Here is a 15,350-nt window from a genome sequence, read left to right on the forward strand (position 1 = left end):
TTTGAAGGCCTTCATTTTGAAGATTTTCATTTTGAAGAAATCATAACGAACGCCTCGACAGAGACTTGCAATACAGCGCCATGCGCAAGAGCATAAGTGACAAGGGAGAAAGTTTGGGGCCCGTCGATGGATTGCGAAAAGGCTGTAGAATGGTGAGGCCGCTCGCAAAGTAGCGGGCAATCGCGGACAAGTTGGCGACAGTAGTGGAGACTACTTGCGGGAGAAAGTGGCGGAGACGATAAGTGTGGGAGAGTGAGTATAATATGGCTGGTCTAACATGCAGAGCAGATTGGCGTTGAATACGGCCTGTGTCCTGGAATGCTGGAAGATTGGACGCCCGCGCTGCAGCTCAGCCGGGACATGTATTCGAAGCATCAAGCCGCGAGAGGCGCACGATTCTCGAACCCGGGGTATCCATCCTGCGCCTCCTTGTCGATGATCTGGCGGTACGTCTTGAGGCCTCCGAAGAAAAAGGTCAGGGCTTTGGCGTAGCGCTTGCCGGGGATGTTGGTGCCAAAGATCCAGGAGTTGGCCTCGGTGAAGAGCGTGCCTGCCGCGAGCTTGTAGCATCCCTCCAGCCAGCCGTCCTCGGCGGCCTGGCTGGCCTCGATGGTCTTTTTACCCTCGGCCGTCCCGCCCGCTCCGACGCTCTTCTCGTTGTCGCGCTCCATCTGTGCCTTGATCGCGTCGGTGATCCATTCGACCTGCGTGTCAATCACGGGCGGCAGGTTCGCAAACGCGCCCATGGGCCCGGTGATCATGAACCAGTTGGGGAAGTCGGGCACGGCCATGCCAATGTACGTCGACGGTCCGTTCTTCTTGTCCCAGTGGTCCTGCAGCGACTCGCGGTTGCGGCCCTTGATGCTGACACGCATGTAGTTGGCGTCCATTGCGTCGAAGCCGGTGGCCAGGATGATGACGTCGAGGTCGTGCTGCTTGCCGTCGGAGGTGCGAATGCCGTTTTCGTTGAATTCGGTGATGGGGGTTTCCTTGAGGTGGACGACGTCGACGTGGTCGTTGTTGAACGTTTGGTAGTAGCCGCCGTCGCAGAGCTGCAGCAGTCAGCGCAAGTCACGAGACAAAGCAGACCATACATACCGGTCTCCTCGCATAAGGCTCATCGGGCAGCAGCTTCCTCGCCTTCTCCGGATCCTTGACAGTCTCCTTGATCTTGCTCTTGATGAAGTTGCAAGCGGCGTCGTTGGCAGCGCGGTCGTAGGTGATGTCGCAGAAGGTGCCAAACATGAACCTGAAGCCGTTGCCCTTGTCCCAGTTCTCCTGGTAGATGCGTTGGCGCTCCTCCTCCGAAACGCTAAAGGTGGGGATCGTGCTTTCGTCGAATCCAAAGGCAACGAGCGAGTTGAAGACTTGGTCGTACACTGAACCGTCTTTGTACCCTTGGTTGAACTTCTCCCTCTCTTCCTTGCTGACCGGCCCGTCGCCGGACGGCACAGAGTACTGCGGGCTGCGTTGGAAGGAAGTCAGCTGCTTCACCTGGCCCGGCTTTCCAAGCGCCGTGATGACTTGAACTCCCGTCGATCCACTCCCAATCACGCCGACACGCTTGTTTCGAAAGTCATACTCTCGGGGGAAGGCGCCGGTATGGTGCATCTCCCCCTTGAAGGAATGCACGCCGGGGTAGTCGGGAAAGTTCCTCTTCGACAGTAGCCCCAGCGCGGTGACGACGTAACGGGCGGTGTAGATCGTGCCGTCCTTGGTCTTGATCTTCCAGACATTCTTGTCCTCGTCAAAGTCCGCACTCCTCATCTCGGTGTTGAAGAGAAAGTATTTGCGCAAGTCGTGTTTCTCGACGACGTGTTGGAGGTACTTGAGCACCTCGGGCTGCTTCACGTAATGCTCGGGCCACGGATACTCGAGGAGGTCTTCCTTGTCCCACGAGTAGCGGTAGATGAAGGAGTTTGTGTCCGACATTGCGCCGGGATAGCGGTTCCAGTACCAGGTGCCGCCCACATCGCTGGCGGCGTCAATCGCTCGGACAGACAGGCCCAGCTTCAGCAGCGAGTAGAGCTGGTAGATGCCGCCGAAGCCGGCTCCCACCACAATGGCGTCGAATTCGGTTTGTTGCGACATGTTGATGATGCTCAGTGCGACTCTGCGGTCAAACGGGAGGGAAGGAGTTGAGAGATGTAGAGAGCTCCTCGGTTACATATATATGCAGCCACCCCGCCAATCCGCAACCCCAGAATAAGTGCTCCCCGCCAACTGCGGGGTTTCGCAATTGCGATCTACAGGGTTCCCACGGCTATGCCCAGGCTATACGCGACTCACATGATTGGTGCACGGTCGAGGATATAGATTTTTGGCGTCATGCGTACCGCGGGCCAGTATCCTTTGGTGAAGGTATGCCGAAGGAAGGATGCAGCTGTGGTATATGCTCGTTTCGGCCCGCGGAAGAGTGTAGCGTATGCAGACGGTAGGGGAAGGAGATCGTCGTCCGTGCCGGGCCTCCAACTTATCCCGCCATACCCTCCGATAACGTCAATCGGCCTCCAACTCCCAATCACTTGCTCGGGCTGCTCGGCCAAGACATAGTCGAATTGCTGCCAGAAAAGTGGATGCAAAAATTCCGTCTCATTCTCCGTCTTGTCGTAAGTCCATTGCGGGTGCAGCTGTTGGAAACGAGTGACGCCCGTCTGACATGCCAAATTGCCCAAGTGTACGGTCACGTTGTGATCCGCTGAGGCGAGTTGATGCAGTCGATGCAGAGCCTCTCCGCCTGGGTAGTTCAGGCTGGAGATGTACAACGAGGCAAGGCTGACGACGCACGACCCAAGACAAGACGCAGCCAAGAGCCAGACCGCAGCGTGGTGTAACGATGATTTTGCCCGCCGAGTCCAGAGCCAGCCCGCGGCAGCCGAAGCCACCGCGGTGAAAGCAGGGATGCTGTAGATGATGAATCGAGCTTCCTTGTGCGGAAGAAGACTGAACACGGCGATGAAGAGCACGTGTGGGCCGAGGATGTCGCGACTCGTCCGCTGCAGCACCTTGGACTGCAAGGCAAAGGGAATGCAGAGCATGTAGACGACAGGATTCAACAGCAGTCGCGGCAGAGCATTGAGGAAGTAGAAGTGAAACGGACTGGTGCCCCATTCGGAGGATTTGCCCAGGATAGTGTTGTAGTAGAATGCCACCCACTCCGGCCACAGCGGGAAACGCTGCCAGAGGAATGAGTCGAGGGAGACGGTTGTCAGGAGGCCGATGATTGCGCCTTTGAGGCCGGCAGGGATGATCTCTCTGGTCAAAGAAACGCGCTGGTGCAAGAGAAGGTAGCCCACCTCCGCGGCGAGAATCAGGGCGACTTCCGAGCGAAAGACCACCCCGGCAAAGGTCAGCAGATATATCGTCCATTGCCTTCGACGAGCACCCTTCCGAGTACGAGAAGTGACGGATTTGACGAGGATCAAGTTCCGTTGGGCGACAGTGGTGAGGACAAAGGCGAACATGTTCGGCAGGGGTCGAGAAGCGTAGTACATGGTGTGGAATTGGCCGATGAGGAGAATCGTGAACCATCGCCCCGCAGCTTGCCCATATGCGGTGTTGACTGCGTGCTTCAGAGACCAGAGAGCGGTGGCATTGGCGAGGCCGAGGACGGCACGAACGACCAGTTGCATTTGATCTGGCGAGGAACAGAGGTACCGAAATGGCGTCGACAAGCCTGCCAATATCGCTGCGCCAGTGAATGTGCGAGGAACGGAGCCGGGAAAGGTAGAGTGGTCGAAGTGGTCGGCCAGAACAGAAGACGAGTTGCGCAAGGGGAGGCCATAATGGACGAGATCGTATGTGGCTTGGACATTGAACGACTCCTCGACTTTGGTGTAGGGCGAAGCAAAGAGATGGAGTAGAACGATGGATGGGACGAGCAAGTCGAGTCCTCGATCTTTGACTCCAGTCAGCGATTTGATCATCAAGTTGTGCTCACGGTACTGACCCAACATGCCGCCCATCTCGCGCCCCGTCCTCCTCTCGATCCTTTCAGCGAGTCTCAGTTGCAAAGCTCTCCAACGGTTGAACTGGGCGAGGGACATGTTCGTGCCATGCTTTGTCTTGATTGCAATGACAATCGGGATGGACGGTGGTAGACTAGGGTTATGTCATTAGGGTTGTCAAGCCACGCAGCCGCAACCAACCTTGAACAACTTCACATCCCTCCCTGACATCTACCCGCACACAACCCGGAAGATGGCCACGCTCATTCCCAGCTTCGGCGGGCTTTTCCAAGGCAAGTTTACGACCCATCCTCTCGTCTCCCACCACGTCTAACCAATCTCCCCCACCAGTCTCCGTCCTCCTCGTCAACGCCATCGCCATACTCTCCGAAGACCGCTTCCTCGCACGAAGTACGTTGCACGCTTTCACAGAGCTCCCACTCCCTCTGCTCTCAGCAACACTAACCACACCTCATTTCAAACAGTCGGCTGGGGCAGTACACAAAATGAACCGGCGGGCTTTGGTGGCTCATCGCAAGACAGTGCGAGCGTCAAGGCGAAGATGATTAATCTGATCAACTCGGTGCGCACGCTGATGAGAGGTGAGAGCTGCTGCACCCACCAATTGCAAGATTGATGCTCACGGACCTCACCCAGTACCGCTAATTTTCGTCAACCTACTCATCATCATCTGGGCCATTACATTTGGGTGAAAGAGGAGGAATACATTGCAGCGGACACGGTACAAGAGCAGTTGCTTCCAGGATGGCCTGCGAGATGGAGCCCAGCATCATCCCACCCGCCTCAGCGTCGAGGCCACGAGGACGCCGTATCACGTCCCAAGAAGACGTACGAAGGCAGCAACACGCTCATCATCCATTCATCAGCGCACGCTATGAAAAAAAGACAAGATGCTATAGACAGACACGTTCGAATCAACATGCATTCCACCTCATGTAACACCCTGCGACTCCTTCTTCCTGATGCTGAATCGATATCGTTTCGATGCGGAGTCGGGTGACATTGGACTCCTCGCAGAATCGGGAGACATTGGAGTCGTCACCGGCGGGCTCTTCATCTCTGGCGTCGTGGCAGGACTCAGCTCCCCTGCGTCCGCAACACCATTACCATCAACCGCCTGCTGCCCCCCCACTTCCTGCCGCACCGACGGGAGTTTCTCCATGCTCGCCGGCCCTCTGTCCTTCCCGCTGAGAAACTTTGGTTTGTTCTTGAGGTTCAGACTGGTGGTCCGGAAGCGACTCAACCCGCCTCCTGGTGGTGCCGTGTTCTCCGCAAGTCCTTTGGGAACCTCGTCCCCTCGCTTCGACGCCTCATCAACAGCCGACATCTTGCTGGCCTCAATCGCCGACTTCAACTCGGCATCCGCCTTCTTCCACGCCTCGACACGTTTTGCTGAAGCCTCTTTTCGCTTTTCGTCCAGCTCCTTCTCCGCCGCCTTTGCCGCCGCCTTCTTCTCTTTCGCTTCCAGCCGGCGTTCCTTCCACGACTTGTTGGTAGCAGCAAGACCCTCCGCAGGTGTCGTCTGCGTCGGCTCGAGGGGCGCTTGCACAGCTGGCGCAGCGACACTGGGCATCGTAACTGCGTGCGCCAGGCTTTCAAGCCCATCCGTCTCGTCGGGTATGATTGGCGTCGCAACGGCCGGAGGATGAGCAGTGACTCCATTCCGCAGATTATTCAGTCCAACATCCTTGGCCACCTCGCCCTCCGATGTCCTTGTCGGCACCGGCTTCTGCCCCTCCATCTCCTGCTCTTTCAGCATCGCCTCCAGCGTCGTCTCTTGATAAAACAAAACGTAAGCGCATGCCAGCTGCTTCGCATCCTGCAAGCCTGGAATCGGCTCGCCGCCGAAAAAGTTCAGCACATAGCTCTTGTCCACGGGTTCCACCAGCTCGTCGTCAAACAACAACCACCCGCGATCCTGCGTCTTGATGATGCTCACGTAGTGGCCATGGTATGGGCCGCCGCCAATATGTACAACCACGGCATATAACTCGTACAATCGATCCGGATCCTCGGCGTCATCAGACGTGTTGAACAGGCGGAGGTAAAAGGGATACACCACGCGATGGAAGAGCTTCTGCAACCGCTGCAGGTCCTCGGTGTATTTGAAGCGTTTCAGATGCAAGGCCAGCACGCGCGGGAGGCGCTTGATCTTCATGCGCTTCTCCGCTTCCTGCAAGCCACCGCAATTGTCGCAGTGAAACTTGTTGCGCTCGCACAGCATCTCCTCTGCGGAGAACTTGCGCAGGCACGAAGTCACAGAGGTGTGCGCGGCCAGATCGACAGAGAGGTCGAGAAAGGGCTCGTCCCGTTGCGACGTGTTCTCGCACGTAAGACAACGAGTCTCCGAGGTGAGGAGCCCTTCGAACAGATCATGAACCCATCTTGTGTCAATCCCATTCGTCGCCGTCTCTTTCCTCGCCAACCCATTCTCCACTGGCGCGCCATTCGCGTGAGCCACTCCGTTGATGGGGGGATGCTGTTTGGAGAAAGCCTCCACATTCTCCACCACTTCATTAAGGAGGAGGTTCAAGAACTCGTGTGCGTCTTGGTGCATTGCCGAGCGAAACATCTCATTCTCCCGTCGGAGAATCTCGAGGAATTTGTGGGGACTCACCACGCCCATGCGCGACGAGTTTGTCAGGATGGCCTCGAAAATGTCCTTCAGCCCGGTAAAGAGCGACTCCTCCATGCCGTAGCGGTTGGAATTATCATGAATCATGTCCAAGACCGGCCCGGCTTGCAACGCCATTCTCTTCCGATACTCGGGCGAGTCCTTTGTCTCTTCCTTTTGGCCTGCTGCGGCTGGAGTCCCTGGCACGGGCGGCACTTTGCGCGCGGGTGAGGTGAGGTTGGGCCATGGGATGGCGCTGGTGGATCGAGGGGCGACGGGACGATCGTTTGCGGACGGCGGCTTGGGGAGGTATTCGCTCGGAGGGAAGTTGATGACGTGTGATCGAAAGGGGGCAGAGTAGTAGAGGCATTGTACGATGGAGTTGCTGTAGCTGTCGAGGGGTCAGCGGGGAGATGCCGATTAGCAATCCAGGACGCAAGATGCGTACCATGTAGACCCGTACTGTCGGACTCGAATTAGTAACACAATGCAGACGGGTGGGAGCCGGGATGGACGCACATTTTCGAAGCCAAAAAACTTGTCACTGCCATCCGTTCGCAGGGGGCCGGCGACGTCTCGGAGGTGCTTCTCCAAGGGAGTCGCGGGGGTGGTGTGTGGGTCTTTCTTTCCTGCGCTCGAGGCATTCGCTGGGGTAGATGTGCTCTGTGGAGGAGGATTAGCCGCGGAGTCGCATCGGCGGAGGAGGGAGACATACTGCTCCTCCTTTGAATTTGCTCAAGAAAGACATGGCGCCGGAGGCGTGGCGGCGCGCGCCACCCGCTCACAAGGGCTCTGCTGGACACGGGCACCTGGCGCGAGGCAGTCGGCGTAGAGATGGTAGGTGAGACTCGGCGGAGGCGACGTCTCGTGTCATTGGGGGGACATCATCTGGGTACACGATGGTAGAGGGCAGGGGCGAAGGCGAAGAGCATGCCGGTTGTCGCAGAATGGACGAAGAGACGTAAGAATGGAGTAGACACGGGAAGAGGGGAGGTGGAGGTAGTTTATCCCCAGAAGGGGTAAGAATAGTCGAGGGGTGGGAAATGCGGCACAGGCGGTAGGGGAAAAAGGGCAAGGTAACGTAACGTTGGTCGGTGGGGAGGTGGAGGAGCGGGAGGCTTGCTGGACTGCGGGCTTGAAGTTACATCAGTCAGGAGGGCGGCAGAAGTGCATAAGGTACTGTCACTCGCGAATCCTCGAAGAGGGAAAGATACACACAGGCCAAGACAACGGAGCAGGCAGAGGGTGAGCACTCCGTCGGCCGGCGATTCAAAAGACAGCCCGACAGAGGGGAAGACGCGGAAAAGTGGGGACAACCCCACGTGCCTCCACGTGAGTACAAGTACGGCAATGTACATGATGAGACTTGAGCCGCGACAGCGTCTTCTTCGACCAAGCCATCAACACTACCTACTCACCTATACATGATCCAACACCACACAGTTGCTCACATTCGTCTTTCGCTTGCTCACCCCAAGCCCCGCCTCCAGCTGCGTCGGCTCCGCGGGAGGCATCACTGCTGCAGTAGACAGGCCTCGTCTGTACTCCTCCCGAATCCTCGCAGCCTCCGCATCCCACTTCGCCACCTTTTCTCCCCACTCCCGTCGTCCATGATCCGCCAGCTCCTGCGCAACCTGACTCTGCACCAGATACGGCCCCTTCTCATCCTCACTCAGTCCCTTCCACCACCGTCCCAGAGTAGCACGCACGTCCTCCCTGCCACCCGCCGATGGTTTTGCCTTGGCCGGTTTAGTCTGCGCCAGATAAGCCTTGCATTCCTCCCATTTGTCCTTGGCGTAGAGGAGAAAAGGATTGACGCCAGGCCTGCTAGGCTTGACGGGCCGCTCGCCGAGTTCAGCAAAGATGGCTGCCATGATGGTCGCTTCTGGATTCGTATCTTGCACTGCCGACGTCGGTTGCACCCAAAAGCTGGAATCGCCTGCACATACGCTTTGCTTGGGCGGACCGCTGGCCAACATTGGAGGTGCGGTCAGCGACGGCGCTACCGGCTCGATTTTGATCGCTTGTCCAGGGTCTTGCGTTGTCGTATTCCGTCTTGAAGGAGCTGCGGCCATCAAAGGAAAGCGCGGCAACATCTCCTGCTTCACCGGCGCCGGACCAACAAGTGGTGTAGGCAGAATGATCGGCCCGGCCATGGCATCCACCACCTCCGCCGCAACCCTCAGTCCCGACAAGAAGGCCCCATGGACCGTCGCCGGATGCGTACCACATGTAGCTTCGCCGGCGAAATGAAGATTACCCACCGACTGCGCCATAAGATCGTAATCCCCCGGCAGAGTCTCGGGCGCAACGTACGAATACGTGCCGCGGCTGAATGGGTCCCGCCTCCATCTCGTCACAATCACCTCCCGCGGATTAAGCGCTTTCTCCGTGGGGTAGATGCTGTGAAGCCGCTTCGTAATCTCCGCAAGCAGCTGCCCGGTGTCGGTCTTCTCCGTCTCATGCGCCGCGTGACCCGCCATCAGCGCCACGAGCATCGGTTTGCCGGATGTCTTGGATGCATTCCATATCAGATAGAACTGCCCCCTTCTCTTCTCGTAGTCTTTCGGATCGAGGCTGCCAGCATCGTTGGCTTCATTCAGTAGGCCAAACATGTCACGTTCATCGTCCCAGAATGCTTCGTCGTAGAGGAGGACAACCTGGTTGAAATCCATTAGTTCATTCTCACCACAAGACCCCTCAAAACCCACCTTATTCAGCAAGCCAAATCCCATCCGGTCAATCGCACCTCGCTTCCAAGCCGGCAACGGAGGGTCAAAGTCAATCATATCCGACTTCAACACACCCAAAGGCACCGTGAGGACGACCTCGTCCGCTTCAATCACCTCCCCATCAGTACAGACGACTTTGGTAGAGTAATCGCTCTCGCTAAAGGCATCCTGGTTGTAGTGAATGCTGTCAATGACGCGGTCAACGCGGACGTCGAGCTTGGACGGCAAGTTCATGAGTCCGCGAGGCAGCTGGTTATATCCGCCGATGATCTCGGAGTGGGCGCCTTCGAATTCGTTACCAGTGTCCTGATCGTGACCGCTCAAGCTGAGGGAGGTGATGGGAGCGGCGTTTGCGTATTCCAGGTTGGCGTGATGCCAGTTGAGAAGCCGCATGTCTTGGGGAGTGAGTTGGACCAGGTCTTGATACTGCCGGATTGCGTCGTCCATGACCGACCCCAGTGATGGATGGGCCGACGCCGATGCGATGCCCCGAAGGGAGACGGACTGGTTCTTGGCAACACCCTCTTTGAGCTCCCATCCCATCGATCGCGCTGCTCTTGCTGCTGACTGTGTCGCACTACTCCCTTCTACAACTTGCGTCCTACCCGTCAGCTTCTCTGTCCCTGGCGGCGCGTTTCGTCGTCTGCCTCGCCTCGTCGCCGGCTTTTGCTGCCTTATATTGCCAACTGCGTCGAGAGGCTCCAGCTGGAAATGCTCCAGGCCGTCGGGTGCAGGGTCGCGACATCGATTGATCAGGTCTTCGTCTCCCTTCAGCGTCTCGACGGCTTGCGGCGTGGCCCGAAAGTCACCGGCACGATCGGAGATGTCGGTGTATAGATCGGTGTTCAACATGTCTCTTTTCTCATCAATCGGCTTGCCGTCCACGTCGTAAATTGTAAGCGCATCTTTCATCAAGTGATACCGCAGACCCAGCTGGCCGCGAATAACGGGGTCGAGAGGGTTGCCGTGCTCGAATCCTGTGACGATCATCGCTCCCATCTCCGCCGTGCACCTTAAATTGTCGGGCAGCGATATCGACGTTTGGTCTCGAAGTGGCTTGGAGTACACTCTCCCGCCGATCCGACTCCTTCCTTCCAGCACAATGACTCTTGGAGGCTGCTCGCCTGCATCGGTCCACTTGGTAGACTCTTGTATGAACAGCCCTTCAAGTTGGCGTGCCGTCGTCAGACCGGACACGCCCGCTCCAATCACCACCACCGTTTTGGGACGGGTATTCCTTCTCGCTCGGGGGTTGACTGTTGCCGCGCGTGGGACTCGAACGCAGCCAAAGTTGATGTAACCATGTCGGACGAGCCATTTGTATGCGACGTCGGCCAGGCCGAAAAAGCGAGCTTCTTTCGCACAGCCAGCGGCTTCCTCTGCCGTGATGCTGCACAGCGGGTTTTGGTGCCACAAGCGCAGGATGGCGTTGCGGATGTTGAGGTAGACGGTGATTTCCTGCTTCATCAGCAGGTGCAGCAGCAGGGCATGCTCACTGGGATGCAGTGCGTATGGATTCAGCCGGGCTGCGTAAGCGGCGTCGATACATTGTCCGGCAAAGACGTTGGCAGGCAGTCTATATGGAATGGACGAACGTGGTCGGATTTCGGTGACTGGCTTGGAGACGATCGAGGGTTGCGCAGCTTTCGGCGTCACGTCAGCACTCCCGGCTGGTTTCACTTTCGGTGGTCGTCCTCGCCGCTTTTTGGGAGGATCTTGCGGAGTTGTGGGAGGGAGGGTGGGATGCTGGGTTGGAGGGGCGGAGGGTGCTTGGGGAGGCCGAGCGGAAATGGAGTGGAGTCGAATGGTGGTTGGCTTGATCGTTCCGTCCGACAATCGCTTCTTCGATGGAGTAGTCTGGTGGGGCAGAGATTGATTGCGAGATCTGTCAGAGGCGTAAACGGCAGGACTCATGGAGGAGATGTCGGTGCTGGTGGCGGACTCGAGCGAGCCATCTCGCCGCCAATGACCCCCAATGCCCACCGTCCATGAGTGTTTGTGAGAGGCAGAGCTGGCGGTGCTTTGGTCGAAGGGATCTGTGCCGGAGGAGGACTGGCTGGAATCATCTTCTTCACCGTGGTGGGGTTGTAGCAGGGTGGAGATATCGCGAGTAGCCAGCTCGGCACGCCGGGCAACGTCGACCTCCTGCGCCATTGGAGAGCCCAATGTGTTTTTGGTCATTGCATTGTATGCAAGGAGTGAGCGGGGCCCATTGTCTGCGTCTTTTCTGGAGGCTTTGCTCATATCATTGGGGAGTGCTGGACGGGCGGAGCTTGGTCATCGCAATAAGCCGAGCGCCCGCTGGGGGATAGGGTGATGTCGAGACGGGGGAAATCGGGGCTCGCCGCGGTGGAAGTCAAGGACGGTGTCTTCTTTGCAGCTTCATCGGCGACGAGGGTGGTGATTGGAGGGGGAGATGCTGAGAGATGGTGATCATGCCATGCAAAATCCCTCCTGCTCTGCTCGCTCGCTCGCTCCTTCCTGCGCCTGCACCGGCGGCTCCACTTCTGCCCCGTTTCGGCAAAGGCGTGACTTTGTACCCGACTTCATCCCATCCCTTCCAACAACACCACCGTCTTTTGGCGCCCACTCAGCCCGCGGCAGACCCTTCGATTAGCGTGTGAGGACGGCTATAGCGCATCATCCACCATTCAAGAGAAGGCAAGAAAGAGGAGGCACTGAGACGGATGGCTGAGGGTTGGTCATGCTACCGCCATGCACTCCATCGTCCACTCGAGAGGATCATCAGAGTGCGACACTTCCCTCCACTCTGCGACCAAATATGTCTCTGTCGAACAGTGCCCACCTGGAGGCTCGCTGGAAAGTAGCACATACACTCCATCCCACCCTTTCTCGCTTCATTGTCCTCTCGCAGATCGCGCACATTTCCTCTACCCCGCAAGTCTGATCGCGGCGGATTCCTCCCCGTCAGAACGAAGTGTCTCGCACCATATGTAGACATATACACGCCATGGTCTAGAACTTTCCGATTCGAGGGTGCGAGTAAAACTCAGACTCTCCTCACGATATGGCATTGCCGAATGGGGAGAGCAAATGCTGTCAGAATTGGGATAGCACGAGATGATGTACATGAGTTCGACGATGAGATTGGCCTTTCTGCCGGAAAGGCCGCTCCAGGGAGGTTTTTGCTGACGAACCCGCCCATTGAATAAAGGTGGAAGATGATTCGACAATGGCAGAGATTGACAGTGTGGATGCCAGACTACTTCTTCTCCCCACCGTCCTCCTTCTTTCCAAAGCCCCCGAATCCGCCAAACGTCGTCGAGCCCTCTCGGCGGAAAAACTTGCCAAACTTCTGCCAGTTCTCATTCATCGACGCCTTCTCAGCCCCGCCTTCCGCACCCCCCGTCACCACCCCTTCGCCCACAGGCGGAGACGTAGCGCGACTCGCCACAGTCGTGGTATTTGCACCACTGCCCGCCACCAATCCCGGACTACCAAATCGATCGCCGGCATCTCTGGCGGCATTCATGATTGCCGTGCCGAAATTCGACGGGTCAAACCGCGAAGGCAGTGACGGCGCAGCGGGGATCACCGCACTATCCTTCAGAGCTGCGAGCCCACTCATCGATGTGGACGATTGCGGAGCCGTGAGATTCAGTCCAGCGATGAGCGGGTTACTGGCCTGCAAGCCCTCATTAGTCGGTGAGGCCTTGTGAGCATTGAACAGCTCCACAAGGTGAGCTTGGTCCTTCTTCACGATCCCCTTGAGCTCGAGAATCTTGCGGAAGTTCGTCTCACTCTGATCACGAATGTGGATGAGGTATGCTTGCACCAGCCCTTCTGCGGGTGAAGATCGCACTTGTAGGGTTTTGAGCACGGGATCGAGCTTTGCTGTGCTTTGGTTCACGCGCTTGACAAATGCAGCATTGGGAGCCGTGCCTGGGTCCGCATTGATTGTTGCAAGCTCGGCGAGTCCCTTCTTCAGCACATAGAAATCCAACAGCATCTGTTCCGCTCCCGTCTCCGACACCGGCTTCACGGCAACAATGTTGTTCAGGTAAGCGTTCGTCACGCTGTCGACGACATTGTCGCAGTATGCTCGGGAGTACTGCGGCTTTTGCAGATATTTGAGGATCTCCTTGCTGCGATCGTGGATGCGCTGCAGCAGATACGAGACGTATGTGCTCTGATCTCCCACGCTATCCATCTTTCCCCAGGGTACGTTCCGCATCTCGCGCCATGCCGCGGCACAATCAACCTCAGTCTTGGTCACCAGCGAACGCAAGGCGGTGGATGCAACGCCGATGAAAGCATCGGCTTGTGTGGACAAATCCACTTTTGGCCGCAAATCCTCATCGATACGGGCTTTAATCTTCTCTTCTAGCTGATTTGTGGTCTGATAGCAGTAGTCGGCGGTGTTCAAAATGATGACGGCATCCTCCACCGATGCGCCACCGGTCTTGTCAGAGAGATGATATGCAAGAACTTGCTGAGAATACCGGTCCAGGTATCTGCCGAATGTCTGCGACAGCTCCAGCAATCTGCCGCCAGTGGACAATTTGGCACACTGTGCAAGCGTGACACGGTAGTGGTGGAAGAGCTCGGTGGAGGAGGGGATGACGAGTTGGGGGTGGAATTCTTCCTCGGGATTGCGAATTGGCTGTTGGCGGTACTTGGGGATCAATGTCGAGAGCTGCTTGTCTTGCGACTCCACCCAGATGCTAAGGTACGGCTCGAAAGCTTCGGAAATCGCCTGGCTGAAGCCCTGGCGCTTGTCGTTGTCGGAGGAGTTGACGGTGTCTATGGAAGATCTCGACTCTCCAGCCGCAAATCTCTTCTCCAGGCTATGCTCAAAGTCCAAGGTCTCTTGCAGACAGGAGAGCAATAGCTCAACATCCGGTGGCTGGCCGTCCGCTCTTCGCATGGAACGCTGCAAGATCCCTCGGTAGTCGTCTCTTGTGTTTTCGCAAAATGCATTGGCGAGCATTTCATTAACGCGCCAGTGGGGTGGGAAGAGTGTGGCGTGCTCGCTATCGTAAGTCTTGAGCATGCGATTGAACCACGAATATCGTCGGGAGATGTTGTCGAGCGAGCCAGCTTCGTCGTTGCCCCGGAAGACCTGTCGATACTCTCGTAGCTGTGTGTTACAATACCAGGTGGTCAAGCGTGTGCGGGCATGATCCCCGAGCGCATCCATGACCTGACATGCTTCGGCCAGCATCGTCCTCTTTTGCTGCACCTCTGCTCTTGCAAAGGTGACCTCAAAATCCTCGCAGACCTGCTCCAGAAGCTCTCTCTGAAGATCGGCCACGCTCTTGCTCAGTGCGGCAATCTGATCGATGCTTCGATAGCGCTTGAAGTGCTCCATCAGCTGGATCACCACCTGCAACAGTTGGGCACATTCGCGATATTGTTTGGTCTGGATGAGGGCACGAAGTTGTTCGTAGGCGGTGGTGAGCATCTGTAGCCGCTTCAACGCAGTCATGGACAGGGTGAGGTTCTTCTTGGTGCTGTCCAGCTTCTTGATGTCCGCCGTCATCTCCATGATGGTGCGCTCGGTTTGTAAAGCTCTCTCGCGCACATTGTCAATCTTGGCAAACAGCTCTGCAAGTTCGGCTTTGGCATCTTGAATCCGCCGTACACTATCGGCATCGGAAGTGGTTTGGGTGGTGATGAGGGCGGAGATGTCGACGTCCAAGTCGCGCTGGTAGCGCTCAAGGGAGGACGAGACATCGGGAACGAAGGCGAGGGAAGAGGGGGTGGAGAAGATGGCGTTGAGGTGTTCGATGGGGTCATAGTCGGCTGGGGGTCAGTCAGCAGGTAGGCAGCTTGGTGTAGGGGTTCGAGCAGTCTTACCAGAGTCTAGAGAGGAGGCCGTCGCTGAGCCATTGGCTTGCGGCATCGATGCGATCCAGGGAGATGATCATCAAGAGGATTGAACCGGTGGTGCTGTACAGAAATCGGGAGGGTTCGCTCAGAGATCTTCCAGCCGATACTCTAGGTATCTCATCGTCCTCGAACCATCATTTCCAGGCACGTGTCGGCGCGATGGGTGGGCAAAGTTGTGTGACG

General features: G+C 57.1%; 6 protein-coding genes across 6 annotated transcripts; 1 reads left to right on the forward strand and 5 right to left on the reverse strand.

Moving 5' to 3' along the window:
• Window positions 1–374: 374 nt before the first annotated feature.
• On the reverse strand, window positions 375–2,091 carry BDY17DRAFT_251607 (monooxygenase; the record flags this gene model as incomplete). Its single annotated transcript, XM_033731187.1, has 2 exons — window positions 375–1,052; window positions 1,099–2,091. 2 exons carry the CDS (start codon window positions 2,089–2,091, stop codon window positions 375–377), a joined length of 1,671 nt encoding a protein of 556 aa, XP_033588776.1.
• Window positions 2,092–2,188: 97 nt separating this feature from the next.
• BDY17DRAFT_155164 (Alg9-like mannosyltransferase family-domain-containing protein) lies at window positions 2,189–4,472 on the reverse strand. The gene is made up of 2 exons (XM_033729665.1): window positions 3,950–4,472; window positions 2,189–3,898 (listed from the first exon to the last, which is right to left on the reverse strand). The coding sequence occupies exons 1-2, from the start codon at window positions 4,044–4,046 to the stop codon at window positions 2,286–2,288; spliced, it is 1,710 nt and encodes a 569-aa protein (XP_033588777.1). The 5' UTR covers window positions 4,047–4,472; the 3' UTR covers window positions 2,189–2,285.
• On the forward strand, window positions 4,167–4,893 carry BDY17DRAFT_298119 (Yos1-like protein). Its single transcript, XM_033733690.1, has 4 exons — window positions 4,167–4,240; window positions 4,299–4,358; window positions 4,433–4,549; window positions 4,605–4,893. Exons 1-4 carry the CDS (start codon window positions 4,201–4,203, stop codon window positions 4,658–4,660), a joined length of 273 nt encoding a protein of 90 aa, XP_033588778.1. The 5' UTR covers window positions 4,167–4,200; the 3' UTR covers window positions 4,661–4,893.
• BDY17DRAFT_298121 (uncharacterized protein) lies at window positions 4,894–7,828 on the reverse strand. Its single transcript, XM_033733691.1, has 4 exons — window positions 7,298–7,828; window positions 7,102–7,245; window positions 7,031–7,044; window positions 4,894–6,973 (listed from the first exon to the last, which is right to left on the reverse strand). The coding sequence occupies exons 1-4, from the start codon at window positions 7,328–7,330 to the stop codon at window positions 4,900–4,902; spliced, it is 2,265 nt and encodes a 754-aa protein (XP_033588779.1). The 5' UTR covers window positions 7,331–7,828; the 3' UTR covers window positions 4,894–4,899.
• Window positions 7,829–8,000: 172 nt separating this feature from the next.
• BDY17DRAFT_251367 (flavin-containing amine oxidoreductase-domain containing protein) lies at window positions 8,001–11,228 on the reverse strand (the record flags this gene model as incomplete). The annotated part of the gene is made up of 3 exons (XM_033731167.1): window positions 8,001–8,550; window positions 8,677–9,242; window positions 9,294–11,228. The coding sequence occupies 3 exons, from the start codon at window positions 11,226–11,228 to the stop codon at window positions 8,001–8,003; spliced, it is 3,051 nt and encodes a 1,016-aa protein (XP_033588780.1).
• Window positions 11,229–12,406: 1,178 nt separating this feature from the next.
• On the reverse strand, window positions 12,407–15,345 carry BDY17DRAFT_155147 (Vps53-like protein). Its single transcript, XM_033729663.1, has 2 exons — window positions 15,135–15,345; window positions 12,407–15,080 (listed from the first exon to the last, which is right to left on the reverse strand). The coding sequence occupies exons 1-2, from the start codon at window positions 15,178–15,180 to the stop codon at window positions 12,538–12,540; spliced, it is 2,589 nt and encodes an 862-aa protein (XP_033588781.1). The 5' UTR covers window positions 15,181–15,345; the 3' UTR covers window positions 12,407–12,537.
• Between the last annotated feature and the right edge of the window lie 5 nt (window positions 15,346–15,350).

This window comes from Neohortaea acidophila (genome assembly GCF_010093505.1).
Source record: "Neohortaea acidophila strain CBS 113389 unplaced genomic scaffold BDY17scaffold_6, whole genome shotgun sequence".
NCBI classification, from domain to species: domain Eukaryota; kingdom Fungi; phylum Ascomycota; class Dothideomycetes; order Mycosphaerellales; family Teratosphaeriaceae; genus Neohortaea; species Neohortaea acidophila.

Coding starts and splice junctions, on each gene's coding strand:
- BDY17DRAFT_155164 (XM_033729665.1), bottom strand. CDS start 4,046: ATGTCCCTCGCCCAGTTCAACCGTTGGAGAGCTTTGCAACTGAGACTC. Junction 3,899..3,949: donor CGAGATGGGCGGCATGTTGG/GTCAGTACCGTG, acceptor CTGGAGTCAAAG/ATCGAGGACTCGACTTGCTC.
- BDY17DRAFT_298121 (XM_033733691.1), bottom strand. CDS start 7,330: ATGTCTTTCTTGAGCAAATTCAAAGGAGGAGCA. Junction 7,246..7,297: donor GCAAATTCAAAGGAGGAGCA/GTATGTCTCCCT, acceptor CCTCCTCCACAG/AGCACATCTACCCCAGCGAA.
- BDY17DRAFT_155147 (XM_033729663.1), bottom strand. CDS start 15,180: ATGCCGCAAGCCAATGGCTCAGCGACGGCCTCCTCTCTAGACTCTG. Junction 15,081..15,134: donor GGCCTCCTCTCTAGACTCTG/GTAAGACTGCTC, acceptor ACTGACCCCCAG/CCGACTATGACCCCATCGAA.
- BDY17DRAFT_298119 (XM_033733690.1), top strand. CDS start 4,201: ATGGCCACGCTCATTCCCAGCTTCGGCGGGCTTTTCCAAG. Junction 4,241..4,298: donor CTTCGGCGGGCTTTTCCAAG/GCAAGTTTACGA, acceptor CTCCCCCACCAG/TCTCCGTCCTCCTCGTCAAC. Junction 4,359..4,432: donor AGACCGCTTCCTCGCACGAA/GTACGTTGCACG, acceptor CATTTCAAACAG/TCGGCTGGGGCAGTACACAA.